The 15,868-nt window shown below is 28.0% G+C and overlaps 1 protein-coding gene across 13 annotated transcripts in view; it reads right to left on the bottom strand.

Annotated features, from left to right (window-relative positions):
* Window positions 1-428: 428 nt before the first annotated feature.
* LOC101235988 (regulator of G-protein signaling 12) overlaps window positions 429-15,868 on the bottom strand; it is a 58,359-nt gene continuing 42,919 nt past the window's right edge. For all 13 annotated transcript variants that reach the window (XM_065792746.1, XM_065792748.1, XM_065792749.1 and 10 more), the window contains 6 exons: window positions 6,402-6,584; window positions 2,944-3,017; window positions 2,655-2,778; window positions 2,468-2,558; window positions 2,016-2,222; window positions 429-1,917 (listed from right to left, as the gene is read on the bottom strand). In XM_065792746.1, the coding sequence (XP_065648818.1) occupies window positions 929-1,917; window positions 2,016-2,222; window positions 2,468-2,558; window positions 2,655-2,778; window positions 2,944-3,017; window positions 6,402-6,584 (1,668 nt within the window). In that variant the 3' untranslated portion in view covers window positions 429-928. The remainder of the gene's footprint in view (window positions 1,918-2,015; window positions 2,223-2,467; window positions 2,559-2,654; window positions 2,779-2,943; window positions 3,018-6,401; window positions 6,585-15,868) is intronic.

The following is a 15,868-nucleotide window of genomic DNA, read 5'->3' as shown; positions in this document are numbered from 1 at the left end:
AAATGTTTTATTTTGGTATAAGTTTTATTTTAACGAATTTATATAAATTTTTGTCATTTCTTTACTTAGAAATATTGTAATGAAATTTCAGACAAAAGCTCCGTTAAGCGTAACGGAGAGATGAGAATACGGCCCCAGTTTTGAACTTGAGGGTCACTAAAAACGGCACTAATTAATTAAAAAATGTCCCTTTTTTTTTAAAGTTAAATTTGGATAAATGTTTACGTTAAATTTGGATTCAATAACCTAAAATTCCATATTCCTTAATTTTTATGAAATCCTAATGAATTATTGAGTTCAACAACAATTGAAACCATTTATGAAAATCTAAACTTTTTAAAAAACAATTATTCGTATTACATTAGGCGGCAGATAATTCGTCTTGGGACGCTATTTAGCACATAGAGTATCGACAAGAAAAATATAAATTTTAATAAAAAATTGTATATGCAGTACTAATAAAATATTTACAGTTTAAAATAGAAACAAAATCTGCAATCAAAAATAAACTTCAAATATAACCTACTCGAATAAAAATTTCCTTTTTCCTTTTATTTCAATTAGATGCAAATGTGGGTAATTAAATATATCTACAGATAACAGGTGAAGCATACATACATACATACATACATATATACATACATACATGTATGTATACATATATTTATGTATGTATGTATGTATGTATGTATGTATGTATGTATGTATGTATGTATGTATGTATGTATGTATGTATGTATGTATGTATGTATGTATGTATGTTTATATATGTATGTATGTTCAAAATTTCACCTATTATCAATTATAAAGAAAATCATCTATATAGAGATTTAAACCTTGTTTTTAGATTTTCAAATTTTAAAAATATTTATAGAAATCCGGTAAAAGAATTAGAAGAAAGGTAAAAATAAAATGACTAGTTTAGAAATCAAACAAAACTAATTTTTTCGTTTTGTCTACCACGAATAGTTTCGCCATTTAACAGTTTACTTTTCTCTGGTGTAGGTATTGAGTTCGTTTCAAAAATACTCTCATGCACTGAAAATGTTGCGCTGGTAGTCATGGGAACTATGGAAGAGTCTCGAATGTGTATTTGATCTTTTAAAAATTGAGATACATGAGAAACTCCTGCATAATCAAAAAAATTCCCTCTCTCAAGTTCAACACTACTTCTATATGACACTTCAGAACACTCAGGATTGCTTGTTGATGCTAACCGAGTGCAAAGTGGAGTTGGCGGGGTAAAATTAGCAATAAAACTATTGTCAGTGAAAGAACCATTTGGTGTGTAAAAGCTATCGTTCAAAGTATCTGAAGGAATTTCAAGCACTTCAAAATCTGAATCTTCATTTAAAGCTTTTAATATAGCAATTTCGTCTAGCGCATTAATTGGTTTTGGACGAGGCGGCATTGAAACGTTTGTAAAACCTAGGCGTGATTCGTTAGAAATTTCCGTTTTTAGGCTTTGTGAGAAGTCTTTTTTTTGTACATTAAAATCAGTAATTGGCGGGGCAGAGTTTTTTCTTATTAATTTACTTTTCATAAGATTTGGATCACTATGAAACAAATTAACATCATCTTTAGCGTGATCACTATTTTGCGATAAATTACTATTTATACTATCTTTGCTTAGAAATGAAGTATCTATTATACTTCTATCAATAGCGGGAATATCAGACCAACTCTGAATAGAGCAAAATGTCGTTGTACTTTGTGAAAGTTTAGTGTGAAGTTCTTGTGCAGCATCTTTGAACAGATGCGTAGGACTTGCTGTTACTGAGAAACTTCGAGTTAGAACAGGTGGGCTCGACGAAGTAGATACTTTAAGAAAATCAGGTAGTTCTTGTTTACCTATTATTACACCACGTTGGTCTTCTATGCGATTGCTTTGTGATTTTTTAATAACATTTAATAAAGCTAAAAAATATCAATACAAAGCAACTTCATACCTAAAATATAGTTCAAAAAAAGGGAATTTTATAAAAAAAAATTTAAATTAGTTTTTTGAAACATACCTGCTGTGCTGTCAGGACCAGCACTTTTAGACCTGCCTAAAATCAAATGCTTCATTTCATTACTAAATTTTTTTGTTAAGGTCTGATCAAATTTCTCTTCAACATTCTTTTCATCTTTGACAAAGCTAGCAGAACGAAATTTACGGAAGGAAGCTCGAAAGTCAGAAAGAACAGGCGATTTAGCTGAATCAAGTGATGATTGGCTGGCTAAAAAAATAAATTGAATTACAAAATTTGGACACTTTTATTGATTTTATAAGATGAAACATGTATAATATTAAAACTTTATTTTTTGTTTGGTTTTGATTTTATTACGATAAATAAACAGTCATATGAGCTATCGATTAAATAAAAATAAGTTGAAATATCCCAGTAAAAATTTTCCCCTGCTAAAAATCAATCATAAAATGTTTTCATAAATCTCTAAAAGAAAATTTATTTAAAAAACTTACATTGTTTTTTGGGAGCTCTTTTTGTTACAAGCCTTTTGTTTTCAACATTTTTAATGATTGTATTCAGTGCGAGACAAGATTTGCTGTCAAACTGCATACAACATAGTTAAAAAAAAAAATCATTTTTGTTACAATAATAACTACATAACTGCTAACAAAGTTTTTTATCTGAGAAACTTTTAATTACCAATAATATATTAAAATTACTGATGTCAAAACCATTTTTTTTCATGACAGGCTGAAGAATATCATGTAGAGTCTTATTTGGATTCGATTTTATACCAACTGATCGGTTATTCGGAAGATCAAATCTAAATTATTAAGAGTTAAATATAAAAATAAAAAATGAATCCTTGTTTCACCTTAGAATCTATGTTTAAAAATGAAGTTTAAATAGGTGGTTGAACTCAGAATGCATGTTTGAAAATAAAGTTTAAATACGTGGTTGTTCTTTTAATATATGTTTAAAAATATACCTGAATAAAACACGCTTTTCAAGAAATAAAGCAGTATCTTTATACAAAGTAGCATCAACATCAAGGTTACAAATCTAAAACCAACAGGCCATACAAATACATAAACATACATACATATATACATTAGCATAGTATATATACTATATAGCATAGTATAAATACATAAACATACATACATATATACATTAACATTTCCTGACTTTTTTTACTAACTTAAATCCATGTGGCTTTTTTTGCTAAAAGATGGAAAAAACAAATAAAAAAATAATTGCTGCCCCAACCAAACCTTTAGCCGATGATGTGCGAATCCCTCAAATGTTCTACCTAGTGTTGTTAGGACATTTAAGTAATTCAACTGTTGACTTAATCAACAAATAAATTTTCTAAAGTCAACTAAAATTGACTTATACATCTTTGAAATCAACAAAGTGAACAAATTTTTTTCCTGAAATAAATTGTAATAAAAATATTTTGATGTTATGTTAAAAAATAATTTTTTAACAGCATAACAATCTAAACAATAATAGAGCAAAACAATATGAGAGCAGGGCCACTCCAACAACAAGACAACTTATTCCCAGAATCCAATGATTTAGGTTTAAGCCTTATATAGTTGTGAAATACCGAAAAGTATATATAATCTTATTTACAATGTGATTGTATAGATGAAATTTAGACTTTAAAGCTTCACAACTTTATTTTGCCTCAGGGTCCCGAGCCAGCTTGGAACTGTATGAAAGTATGAAAATCACAAGCATACAGTAAACAAAAAAACAAAAAAATTGATAAAATACATAACCAAAGTTCAATTAGATATAAACAATGCTAACATGCTATGAATTAGATAAAAAGTTATAATGGTACATACTATTGTTATTAAATGAACAAAAAAAAGATATAAAGATTTTAAGCACTATCATATTATTTTCCTTCCCAAGCCATTAATTGAAAGGGAAATTGACCTAAAATTGATTTTTGAGAGGTCTTGAGAAAACGCCAATCTTTTATATTTTACTACATATACTTGCTTATAATTTTGTATAAAAATATATGGTTTTATTTAATGTTTGGTAGCATTGAAAATCATATATTTGAAAAAATTATTTATCATTTATCCTTATTGAATATCAACATATATTTGTCTATATTGAAAAAGCAACATGTGCAACAATAAATAAATATATGTATAATCAAAATATAATTTAATAACAGAGAAAAACATTAAACTATCTATAACATTCAATTTTATTTTTTTAACATCTATCCTACTAATAGCCCATTCTAAATAATCATTTACAAAAACCAAAGGGTCAACATATTTAAAAAAACTATAGAAGACCAAAATTATATAGTTCAGTATATTATTTAAATGGAAACCTTTATGGAAACATTGTTTAGTTTTTTTAATGTTTCTTTTACTTTATTATAACTTAACCTTTGTTTTTGTTTATTGATCACTTGATGTTTGCTTTCGTTTATATTTAAACAACTTTTTGTTTATTATTTAGATGAGAACCTTGAAGGAAACATAGGCTAGTATTTTGAATTTTTTATTTACTTTATAACTTGGTACCCAGAATGTTTTTTTTTTATATTTAAACAATTGTTTATTTATTACTTAAATGAAAACTTTGTAGGAAACATAGGTTAGTTTCAAATATTTGACTAAATCTACAAATAGGAGATTCAGTTTAATGTTTTTGGTACATAATTTTATTGATCTTTTATGTTAAATTTTGTTTGTAAATAAACATTTTTGTTAAAAAATGCAAGTTTTGATAAGTTATAATAAGTTGTGTTTGTGAATAAATTCAGTTGAAAATTTTGTTTCTACAGTTTCATAACAATTTCATTCAGCAGAACTCTTAAAATACCTAAACATTTTAAAAGTTCTTCTGGGACAGTGTTAATGTTTCTTCATGTTTCTTTAGTTGTTGAAAATCAAATTTTCATTGTGTATGTACTTTATGGACGTATCCTTCTATATTTAACTATATTCTTTTCTTTCTATTTTATTTTTTATTATCTCAAGATGTCAAATTTAAAAATCTTTTTGTACTGCTAATTATGATATTTTTGTTATTTTGAGTAAAAGTTAATTGTCTTTGTAATAAGTGTCTTTTTTGGATTTTGACTATTTGTAACAATGCACTAGAAAAAATAACAGCAATCAAAATTAAGCTTAAAGGTAAATTTATTTGTAGTGTTTATATACAATGTCTTTACTTCTTTTATCATAACATAATTGCTTTTTTTATTTTAAATTTATCTTACAATGCTTTTCTGCATATTGCAGAAATAAAGAGGATCATCATCCTATAAGAATGGGGCCAAATCTAAGGCAAAGACTTCGCATCTTTAGTATTTTTGTAGTTTATTAATCTACCATTTGTTAATTAATGATGTAGTTGTAGTTAAATTTTTTTTGCTAATATTTTGTTTTAATATTTTGCTTATATAGCAATTATATACATTATATATAACATATTTTATTTTGGTATAATTAAAAATAATTTTAGAAAGGGCAATGGGGAGCAGACTTGCCAAGACTCAAATTTTATGTGTCTGGACAGCTAGTAATGATTAATTAATAACTGCAGCGTTAAAAACATTTCTACATAATATTTCTAGTTTTGCTTTTTTAATAATAAAAAGTTTTTTTCATTGAACTTTTTTTCATTGATCATTTTCAATACTTTTTTGTACTAATAGGAAATTATTAGAAAAATATCAAAAAATATAAACAGCTCTGATTGCACTAGACTATAAATATATATAATAGAAATAATTTGAAAAAAATACTTTTTTTATGAACTTCATACCACAAAACATATCAGCCCTTGGAATTAGGGTCAGCATTTGGTAATGCCTACCTTACTGCCGACCTAAAAGCGTTTACAATTGGCAAAAAATCACCAACCTTGTTTCTATGTTTTATGGTAACTCTATTGTATCAAATTTTTTTTGCCAACCTATAACAGTTTGAGGTCCGCAATTTATAGCCAACCTCATTTTTCCGAATTCCGAGGGTTGAAACATATATAAACTGTGTAAACTGTTATGTATCAATCTGAGACAATATGTGTGTGTATATATATATATATATATATATATATATATATATATATATATATATATATATATATATATATATATATATATATATATATATATATACATATCTGAGATAATATATATATATATATATAAACATATTGTCTCAGATTGATACATAACAGTTTACACCCTCTTTTATTGTTACAAAATAATTTGCAACCACTCTTATTCTAAAATAATAGTGCACTAAACTTTCTTACCATTACACAATGATTTTAACTATCTCAGTAATAGAAAAGCTACTTTTGATATAACTTATAACTGTTTTATTAGCTCCAAATATAAAACTAGGTTTAATGTCAATTTACACGTGTGGTATACATTAAGACAAAATAATTTACCTGGCCATTTTGTCCTATAGTTACATCATAAGATGATAAAACAATATTTTTTTTTTCTAGAACATCTTTCAGAGCTTCTCTTAATGACACTCCTTTATTTGTAGTAAAAATTCTAGAAGTTCCATCAGGAAACATAATCCTTAGCAATCCAGAAGTGTTTGATGAATCCGGCCCATCCCACAACTATTAAGATAAGTTCAAAAAATAAAGCAAATATTTTATGCATGACAAAAGAATGACATATTTCATTAACATTTAAATATAAAACAATTATTACATAAATATAAAATTTAACAAACATGAATAACAATTTTTTTTAAAAAATATAACTTTATCTCTTAGAGAGATAAAATTATATTTAAAAGTAAAATAAAGGTTAAACTAAAATCATTTTGGGCATTACATTAAATTGAATATATTTTAAAGTATATAATTAAAGTTCTTGAGGGTCCCTCACAATTTAAGTCTCAATTCAAAAATCTCTTGAGTCACAATTTGAGGTAACAACCATCAAATATCTCAAAGAGTTTTCATAATGCCTTATTTGATGTACCAAAACATTTACTATAGAAAGATTGGATGGTTACTTTTCTGACAAAGTATCAATTGTTTTTTAATTTACTATTACTTCAATCACTTGTGCTATAGCTCCAACGACCTTAAGCTGTAGTTCAAACACACTTAGGTTATAGGTTGAAAACACTTGTGCTATAGTTTGAATGCAGTTGTGCTATAATTTGCACAAACTTGTGCTGTCAATCAAGAACATCCAAGTGCAAAAACTGAATTTTTTTTGTCAGGTGTAGAATATGATTCCTTATAAAATTTTGCTCTGGTGAAAAATTTAAAAAAATCTTATTTATAAGAAACGCGGTCCTAAATTCATAACGAACATAATAACATATTTACACATTAGTCTAATATTATTAAGTTTTTGACCAATAACTTAAAATCTAGATTTTTGCACTTAGGGTGTTCTTGATTGGCAGGTCAGTGTAGTTTAAACACACTAATGCTACAGCACAAGCACACTAAAAAAAAAATATAAACAAGACAGCATCAATATTATAGGAAAGTGAAGTTTTTTGATTTTGAAATGTAGTATTTATGTAATTCATCTTTCTTGTCAACACATTTTCATCATTCTTGTCAATGCGTGTTAAAAAATCTCATTCACCTAGTATTTTTTAATAACATTTGGAAACCTCATCTTTGCAACAACATAAGGCAACTTTAAACTTTATTCATTTTAAATAAAACCCTTAAAACATGGCCTCGGCTATAGTTGTTTTATCTAAAATATTACATTTATTAAATATGTTAAAAGTAACAGAAAAAGGATTAAAAAACAAGTAAAAAAGCAAAATGAATACAAAATAAAAAATAAAAAAACAAAAAGAATTAAAAAGTTTGTCATTCTATTTTTATTATTTTTTCTGAAGCAATATCAGATAAATTGCATAATAGAGCAATTCCACGACCATCTCACAAAAAATGATAAAATTAAACCAACCCAATATAGATAATACTATACACCAGTAGAAAGCTCTACTTCTTCTCTTTCAGAAAATATATAGCATACTATGGTATGCCGCTATTATAAAAAATTATATGGGCTGAAACAGAAGGTAATAGTAGGCGTTTTTGCAATAATTTAATTCATTTTTAATTGCCAAACTTCAATTGAACCTATAAAAAATTCAAAAACTGTCTTGCTCATTGCAATCAAGCTTTTAGCTGCACTAATCATTCCTACTTATGATAAAAACATACTTATTGCCAGACGAATTCAGAATACCATTTGTTTTAATCAAATGCTATTACCACTATTGTCACGCTGTGACATGTCACGCTGTGACAATTAGGGTACCAATAGTTTTATTTCTAAGACTACCAGTAAAACTTAGGGTTTCAAAAATCCAACGCAATGAGAACTCAATCTAGTACATCTAAAAAAATACTAACGTGTTTAAAAAAATAATTAGCTCAAGTTATTTTTAGAATCTTTTTCTGTCACGCCGTGACGTCACAGCGTGACAATTTTTTAACAACCTTTAAAACAAAATTTAAAACTGCTAAACTGAAACCACAATTTAGTTTTTATCAACTTTAAGGACCCAGATTATTGAATGGCCTACTTTCTTTTACATTTTCTACAAAAACTACAAATTGTAGGTATGTTTTGCAAAGGCAACATTTGGAGGATGAATGCTCAGTTATCCTTGAGGCTCTCTTTTGAGATACATAGAGCCTCTCTAAGGGATAACTGTAACCCCATTGAGCCTTAGATGTAATACGTGCATCTCCATAACTAATGTGTTGCCTTTTTTTTAATCTTTCAAGGGTTTAACATGCCTCTTACTCATGCTGAGCATCAAAATAAATCTCGTGAAAGGCAGTTAGAAAAGTTTGGCGAACAAGTTGTTTAAGAAAAAGAACCAAAAAAAAGAAAAGAAAGAAGACTCGCTAATTTGGAGGCTGAACGAGAAAAAGAAAGGCAGCGAAAGAGAAAGAGCAGACAAAAAAGAGCAGAATCAAAATCTGTAGCTGTTACATCACCCCCTTACAAATCTGCAAGCACTCTTGGTCTCTGTTAAGAGAGCCGAGTCAGCACTACCAAAATCACCCAGAAAGAGGGCTAAAATTGTACAAAAACTTTTAACAAAAATGAATGAAATCCCAAGCCCAGAAAAAATACTTAGTAAAAATGCATTAGATGCTTTAACTGTAAAATTGGTTCTTAATTTTTATCAGCGTGATGATATATCCCGTCAAGCACCCGGTAAAAGAGACACCATTGTGGTGAGATTAAAGAACAAGAAAGAAACTGTGCAAAAACATCATTTGTATATGAATGTTATGAAGCTTATGCTGTTTTTAAAAGTGATTATCCTGAAGAATCAGCCGGAAAATCAAAGTTTGCTAGTTTAAGCCCACCACATGTGCTTTTGTCTAGTTCAATGTCAAGAAACGTTTGTTGTTGTCAACAGCATCAAAATATAATTCTTATCTTTTAAGCCTTGCACAAGTTTGATTCGAATTTTCCATTGTATTCACATGAATTTCCTCTTAGCATTGTATGTGATAGTGAAAAAGACATTTGTTATAATATGTGTACAACATGTAAAGATGCTGCAAAGTTTCATAATCTATTTGCCTTGAATGAAATTGACAAGAATAAATGCATTACATGGTACCAATAGGAAAAAGTTGCATAAAGGTAATGGAAAGGAATATATTAAAAAAATTGAAAAAAAGGGAAGAGTTGATGATCTTTACAGCACCTTTTCAAAATCTTTACCTTCATTTCTTTGGCATTATTTTATTAAACAGAAACAATCAAAGACATATCGTGATCATAAGATCATACTTCAAAGTAATCCAGACACAGCCGTTCTTCAAGTGGATTTTGCTGAAAATTTTTCAACTTTGTGGCAAGATGAAGTGCAGTCAGCACATTGGCACAAGAAGCAAGTTACTGTTTTTACTGCTGTATTTTGGTACCAAAATTCATGCTCATCAGCTGTCATAGTTTCAGATGATTTAAGCCATTCAAAAGAATCTATTCTTGTATTTGTTCATAATTTATTATCTAAGCATATTGAATCTAGTGTTAAAATACTACAGGTTTGGACAGACGGGCCAAGTAATCAATTTAAAAATCGTTTTATTGCATCAGCAATACCCTGGTTGGAAGAACAGCATGATTTAAAATTATTCTGGAGCTTTTTTGCTGCTTCACATGGGAAAAGACCAGCAGATGCTATAGGTGGGACCATTAAAAGAATAGCAACGCAAAAAATAATCCAGAAAAAATTTATAATAACTGATGCCATAACTTTTCATGAAGCTGTTAAAAATGAGACTAATTTCAATGTCTATTTTGTTTCTATGGAAGATGTTATAAATACAATAAAAAAATTTAAAATTGATGAGCTATTTATAAAAGCACCAGCAAAACCAGGAATATTTTCAGCGCACCTAATTCAAAACAATAATGGGAAAATAGAAATGCGACCCTATTCAAGTGCCAAGTATTTAGTGAAACAACTTACGTCTTCAGACGAAATCCCCGAAAAACTTTAAAACGTTGTATATATGACAGCAATATAATATGGACGCGATTTGACACTGATATAGTATGGGCGTGTTCTGAAGATTACTATGTAAGAACTATTTTTATGAAGATGTAATTATATATTTGTCTAATCCTTCTCTACTTAGTTTTAAATTTATTTAAAAAAACAGCCCATTTACCTGGTTTATAATTATCCAAATGTGTCTGGTCATGCTGTGACGTCACGCTGTGACGTTTACCACAAGTTAATTAAAGGTGCACCTGTTTGAAATTTAATTAAATAAATGTTATTTAGCTATAAAACTTGTAAGAGTAATGTCTAAACTTTTTGTTTAATGCCAAGTTAATAATTCAGTTCATCTATATTAGCTGAATTGTGATGTTGATCTAATAACTAAAAAGCAATGAGAAAATTTTGGTCACGTTGTGACGTTTTATATTTTCTCGCATGAACAAGAGGCTAACATATCCACCCTAATTTTTTTTTCTTGTTTCTTGTAGCACCTATTATGAGCTAACAAAATAGCAAAAAAAAAATTTTTTATATCTATTTAATAATAAAATATTGAAGGCTAAAGACAAAAAAAAAGACGGTTGTCACGCTGTGACGGTCGTGGAATTGCTCAATATGCAAATATAGGGGTTTCAGTACATACATTGACTGAAGATCTGGGCAGGTACTATCTTGAGTATAAAGAACATCAGCATTTTAAAACTTAAATTAGGACAGTACCAACCTAAATGAGCAAAAGTAAGTTTACACACACAGATATATATATATATATATATATATATATATATATATATATATATATATATATATATATACAGCGTGGAAAATAAGAAATCAAAGTCGAGCGGTCAAACTGACCGGCTAATACATAAAATTGACGGTCAATTGCTTTTTTTGGGCGGTCAAAATTTTAATCTTTTTTTTGGTTTAAATTTTCATCATAGTAATTATTCTGCATGACGAAAATTTTTAAATAAAAAAATAACTTGATACTTTAAATTGAACGAACTCGTATTCCTTATTTGTATTCTATTTTTTATAAAAATAAAAAATTTACGTTTTTATATTATATCCAAATAATTTAAACTGAATACTTAATCAAGTATCGTTTTATGTAATACTACTATGATAATTGCGTAAGTTAGAAAAAACAAAGTTTTATGTAACTTAAAAATGTTTTTTTAAAGATACGTTTCATCTGATTCATTATCCAAAGTTTAATCGAAAGACGATTTTAAATCTAAAGACTCGTCTGATGACGATACAATTAATCGATTAATTAATTAAATCAATTAATGTTTTTATAGTTTTTTTGTTGCTTTTTTTAGATAAATTTTTAGACTTTCTTGAGTAGGCCTTCGCAATGTCTTCGGTCTATAATTCAATGGCAGGATTCACATCAAATTCTTCACTATTTGTTTCATCAGTGCACACCCGAATTAAATTATTTAGCTGCTTTCAGTTAAGTAATTACTTGTGTCAGTTTTAATTCTATCCATAAGAGAAAAAAGACGCTCAACCTTTCCATTCGAAACAGGCAATACGAACAACAATTCAACAAGAAGTAGAACTGGACAAAAAACCTTTTTTCATAGAACTCGAAAAAACTTGATACCATACTTAACGGTACTCAGTTTTATTTGGTGCCAAATATTTGATAGTGTAATCAACTAAGTTATGCCAAGCATCTAACATATTATTTACACTCCAAGTGAAGCCAGCATAACGTAACAGCATATTATAAAAGTCATACAATTTTTCGATGTTATCATCAGCAAATAAACTATTGGCGTTATTTTGAAACCAGCAACCAGTGTTTAGGATTAACATTCCATACATATCATGAACTGTATTTTGTTCTACCAAACGCTCTTCTGTGGATTCGGCAATTAACGCTACAATCATTGATTTTGAATTTCTAACTAAAGTTAGTGCGTTTGTAAAATCATGTAGCTCAACATCCTGGAATGAATACTTTCCAGTGTTGTTTGTTACTTTTGACTGTTGGTAAACCATTAAATTCTTTTTTCTTCAAGCAACTTAACTGTTTTTTAGTTTGTTCAATAAATCCAGATGATGCTACGGAATCAATTTCGTTGTTATGAAAACATAAAAATAACAACTTTGCTGGCGATAAAACTTCTATGAATAATGCTAAATAAAGAGGTATTCGTCCATGATTACACTTCTGATGATACCCTTTCAACTTTGCTCTTTCTGCTTGAGTAAAACTGAAATCTGCAGTCATGTTTTCAAGATATTTCATATATACTCTATATTTGTCTGAGATCATATCAAGTGCTTGAATTTTATGTGCAATTCATCATGTTCTTATTTATTATTTCACAAGTATTTTCTTTTATAAAAAGTTTTTATTGCTCAAAACACTGTTTTATAAAGAACTTTTGTTGTATAAAAAAACGAGCATGTAATAAAGTATATTATGTTATAAAGTATTTTTTATAGATAAAATTGAAAAAGAAATCCCAATATAACTGATTTTTGGGGCGAATACCTACAATTTCAAATGAATTATCCTCTTCAAGGGTAGCAACAAGCTTTCCTAATTGTCGTAACTTTTTGGGGGATTTTTTATAAATGTTATACATTTTCAAAATGATATTATTGACATCATTAAACATTTTTATTTCTGCAAATTTATCTTTAACTCAAGGCAATGAGCAACACACCAATCAAAAGTTATCCATGGAATTTCTTTCTGGAGTAATACATTTACACTTGTCCTACTTCCTCTATTTACAGCTGCGCCATCAGCACCAAAACCAACTTATTTAATTTCAAAAATTTTTGATACCTTCTGATTCAAGGGAATGACTGATTATATTGAAAACTCCTTCAGATGTTCCATATTGAAGATCAGAAATAGAAAGAAAAGAACACTCAATGCTCATCTCGGTATTTCCTATTGGAGTAGGATCGAAACTGATAATAAATATAGCTTCTTTTTCAATTACAGATACATCTTTTGATGCATCAATTAAAATACTGAAGTAAATTCGTGTTTTTAATTTCGTGAGAATATTTGACAAACTCAATCCAAAGTAATCAATAAAAGTTTCACAAGTTATTTTATTTCTATACGTTAGGCCAAACTCCACACCATGATTTTCTTCCAAACGTAGTATTTTAGGGTATACGCTAAGCGGTAGCTCTTCTTTGGCAATAAAGTATGCTACCTCAACTTTTTTTCTTGTTAAATTTAGATCTTTCGTGGTCATGGTTTTCAGGCCCGATAAAATATCAGTTTGCCGCATTTCTTTCTGCAGGTTGCATAATTTATCATTTTGTTTGCTTACATCCATTCCTTTAATTTTCATTGCTAATTCGTAGGCTCTTTGACGTTGCAAACCATTTGCACGATCAACTGCGGCACTGTGCTGTATCCTACAACTACCTTCATCGCTTCCCCATTCCAGCATATACCCTTTATAAATATCAATTTGTTTAGCATACTGACAACATACAGTACATTTTAATGGTGTAACATAATTTCCATTATTTAATATCTTAGCCAATCATTAGCATTATATTTTGCAAGAGTAGTGTTTACCTATTTTTGAGCTGTTGTTAGCTGTAATTTTCTACTATTCAGTTTTTTCTTCTTTTCAACAGGTGGTTTTAATTCTGATCCTGCTTGTGTTAAAAATAAAAGTGTTGTTTGTCTCTTATTAGTCGCTTCCATTTTGAAGAGTTGATGTTAGACAATTCTCTTACAATTTAATAATATAAAAAATGTGCAAATTAGCAATTGTTAATTTGAAATTTATTTAAAAATAACTCATTTGTTGCTATGACATCGGAAATTGTGGGAAAAGGTTACGAGAAAAATAAATGAAAAAGAAGGAGAAAATGTTCTTTGTTACATTAATTTTAAATGATAATTAAATAAGAACTTCAGTCGTTACCGACGTTGAAAAAGAAAAATGATTGCACATTTTATATCTCATTTGTATCATTTTATATCTTTCATTCATTTTCATTTAAAATCATTTTATAAACTGCTAATGTTAATTAGTTGATAATAATGTTAATGCCTCTCGCCGGCAGAAGCTTAACTAGTATTTAATAAAATCATGACAATCGTTTTATGAAATACTATCGAAATTATTTGTTACTTAAAACGAAACTTTATATTAAAATATATATATTTTTAAGATTTCAATAGTAGAAAAAAAAAGCAATTGCGCATTTGGTAATTTTAAATTTATCTAAATATTAAAGTTAACTTCTCAGTCACTCAGCATCAACCGAACAAAGAGTCTTTAAAGTAGAGTCTTCGACCGCGTGGAGACACAAAGCAACTCAAACGACAACTTGTTCAAAACTCCTCATAAAGAAAAAATTTCCTCACCAACTGTATGAACACAAAGAACTTCGACAATTTTAAATACGAACTTTCTTTTTTCCGGAGTCTTAACTAATTGAAATCTAAAAAATTTATTTTTATCACAGAGGGGCTTGGTGTGCGGTTGATAATTTGTAAGTTTTATTGACTACGGATAAATTAAACTAAAAATAAAAAACAAATTTTTTCATTGTGATTGGAAGCAAATAGTTATTAGAAAAATAAATAAAATGATATAAATAAAATGTAGGAATAAAAAAATGTTCTTAGTTAACATTATATTATTATTCAAACAATAATAAAATAAGAACTTCAATCATTTATGAAAAAAGTAGTTATGGATTTCACCACCAGTAAAATGAAATTAGTATTGATAAGTGAAGCAAAAAAAAAAAATAGTTTACGTCATTTATAATACTCACAAACAAAGCGATTTTAAAGTAGAGTACAAACTATAAAACTATTTTAGAAGCTTTTTTCAAAGATTTACATTTTATGAAATTTTGGTAAATGCATTTTCAAAGACATCCTGATAATTTGTCAAACATTATATAACTTTTTTTTTTTCAACCGGTCAACCTTGACCAGGAAGTATTCATTTTGAGAGGTCAAAATAGCAATTTCAGTCATTTCGGGCAGTCAGTGACCGTTGACTGCCCGTTATTTTCCACGCTGTATATGTATATATATATATATATATATATATATATATATATATATATATATATATATATATATATATATATATAGATCTATAATTTGTTGGCTTTGGGAAGAGCAGAAGGAAAAAAGTGATTCTTACGCCAACACATACGTCACTTTTAATTACTTTTGACTTTCGTCCAACATTTTCGTGTTGGATGAAAGTCAAAACCATTAATTTAATTACAAATTAATTGTTATATAAAAAAACCACAAAAACGCAAATTTAATTGACCAGAATGTTTTTAAAAACATTCTGAATGTTTTTAAAACATTCCGAATGTTTTTAACAATATAAACAATGTTTT

The sequence above is a fragment of the Hydra vulgaris genome, chromosome 03 (genome assembly GCF_038396675.1).
Source record: "Hydra vulgaris chromosome 03, alternate assembly HydraT2T_AEP".
Taxonomy (NCBI): domain Eukaryota; kingdom Metazoa; phylum Cnidaria; class Hydrozoa; order Anthoathecata; family Hydridae; genus Hydra; species Hydra vulgaris.
Note: the sequence above shows the minus strand (reverse complement) of the source record. Positions and strands in the feature narration are given on the sequence as shown.